The sequence below is a fragment of the Cryptomeria japonica genome, chromosome 7, assembly GCF_030272615.1.
Source record: "Cryptomeria japonica chromosome 7, Sugi_1.0, whole genome shotgun sequence".
NCBI classification, from domain to species: domain Eukaryota; kingdom Viridiplantae; phylum Streptophyta; class Pinopsida; order Cupressales; family Cupressaceae; genus Cryptomeria; species Cryptomeria japonica.
Window position 1 is genome coordinate 593,044,460 of NC_081411.1, and position 2,172 is coordinate 593,046,631.

The 2,172-nt window shown below is 36.1% G+C and overlaps 1 protein-coding gene across 1 annotated transcript; it reads left to right on the forward strand.

Annotated features, from left to right (window-relative positions):
• The first annotated feature begins 1,310 nt into the window (after positions 1-1,310).
• LOC131049520 (uncharacterized) lies at positions 1,311-1,859 on the forward strand. The gene has a single exon (XM_057983600.2). It carries the CDS (start codon positions 1,311-1,313, stop codon positions 1,857-1,859), a length of 549 nt encoding a protein of 182 aa, XP_057839583.2.
• Positions 1,860-2,172: the final 313 nt, after the last annotated feature.

The following is a 2,172-nucleotide window of genomic DNA, read 5'->3' on the forward strand; positions in this document are numbered from 1 at the left end:
CCTTCTAGTGATGAAGTATTGTTGACTACTGAGGAGGAGGCTGCAAAGGTTTGGGATAAGGATACAACTTCCTGTAAGAGACATATGAATGAATATTGGCTGAAAGAAGAGAGAAAGACAAGTTTAAAGGCAAGTGATATTCTAAGAGCTAATTTCAAAGAGCCACAACAAGATTTGATAATCATGTTGAGCAAAGTCTTTGGTAAACTAGATTGCCAATATTTTCACCCATGGATGTTCCAGTTTATGACCACTATTTTGATTGGGAAACAATATTATGACTAGGCCCAAATATTATCAGATAGCATACATAATCAATGATTGATGAGCATAAAATGAAGAAGTTATTCTCTACTTCTTATGTTATTTGGATAGCTCCTTGGGCAGGTAAGTTTTTGGGACTACAAATAGAAGGTCAACTTGGGGATGAAGAAGGGCAAAAGAAGGTATGGGAGTGTTACACTCAACTCCCTCTGAGCAAGGAAAAAGAACATTTTAAGAGGATCAATGATGCCTTCCTCTTCCCTGTTAACAAAAAGCTCACAGGTGATGACAGTTATAGAATAAGCCTAGAGGCAATGGCAGTAATAAAAGAATGGGGATGTTGGTTCCTCTATAATCAACATTCTACATATATTAGAGTTAGTGGCTTTACTAGAAATCCCATGCTGCTGCCCAGGTATTGTAATAATAGGGTGATACTTTTGGAGTATGTTAGGCAGATGGTTGGATTATAATCATTATTATCTTCAAATCACAAAACAGGTGTTGATTTTTCCGTAACAATTGGTTATTTTTCTTGTTAAAAAATTCAAGTGGCTAAGGCAGCTGAGAAAGAGTTACATGACTTACATTTCAAAGAATTTAATTATGCTCGAGAATACTATGATCCATATGGTAAATTGAAATAAATGATGCCAAAAGCATATGAAGGACATAAACCTAAATTGGAAGACTCCTGGGCTAACCTTAAGGACAATTTTTAAGTTAGGCATAAGAGTTATTATCAGCTCACAGTACCACAAATAAGAGATTTTGAAACAGAGACAAATATTCCTAAAGAATTGAGGGATGATGGTGAGCTATTAGACCCAACATACAAAGAGAAAAGAATTGATAAGAAGCCCCCTTCCCTAGTAAGATGGTCGAGATAAGAAGAAGTAGATATAGATTTAATAACATAAAATATTATAAAAAGAACTAAACAATGGCTGAGTTTGAGGATTAGACCTAGTGTCTCAAAGGGAAAACATAAAGAATCAACCACAGATAATCCTTAGTCAAAGGTACACAAGGAATACACTCGAAGAATGAGGCCTGGTTCTAGAAAGAACACATCTACAGAACCTGATGAAGCTGTTGGACCTTTGCCAACCACAAAAGATATTATGGAACAAGTAAAGAAACAAATGAAAAAAGATAAGTTGTTAAACAAAGCAACAAATTTTGGAATAAGGGAGGGATTAGGAGCTATACCACAGGCAGAAATACAACCCATTAGGGTTGCTATTGGGAAAATGCTAGGAGAAGGTGTCATGGAGAAATATGAGAAAGGAAAGGCTAATGAAGGAACATCTACATCAACTCAACCTCCTCCTGACACAACAACAACATCGACTCAACCTCCACCTACTACAACGACACAAGCTCCTATCTTTACATCATCAACTACTACAATTCCTATAAGAGTGTCGATGTCTACACCCACTAGCACATTTGCTACAATGATAGTAACATTACCCCCATTAATACAAAATATTGCACCTATAATGACTCCTACTACTAAAAGGGTGACCATTCATAATATTGAGTCCAATTCTGATCAGGAGGATCAACAACCTATTATACAATTGACATGAAGGAAGGTTGAGAAAAAGAAAATAAATAAATCTGCTCAACTTTAGAAACACTCACAAGTGCTTGAAAAAGAATAGGTTGATCCTATGGATGTGGATGAGCGGAATCTACAAGAGAAGTAGTCGGATAAAGGGGAGAAAGAACAAGAGGAGCTTGAGGATGAACATGATGAAATATTTGTTTTAACTCCTAAGGACCAAGAGAATTTGTTTAAGGAAATAGAAGATGAAGGAGGATTGAAAGAGATAGATAAAGCCCATAAAGGGTTTGAAGAAGAAGTTTGCAAAAGGTTAGGAGAGTTGCATAAAAAACAAG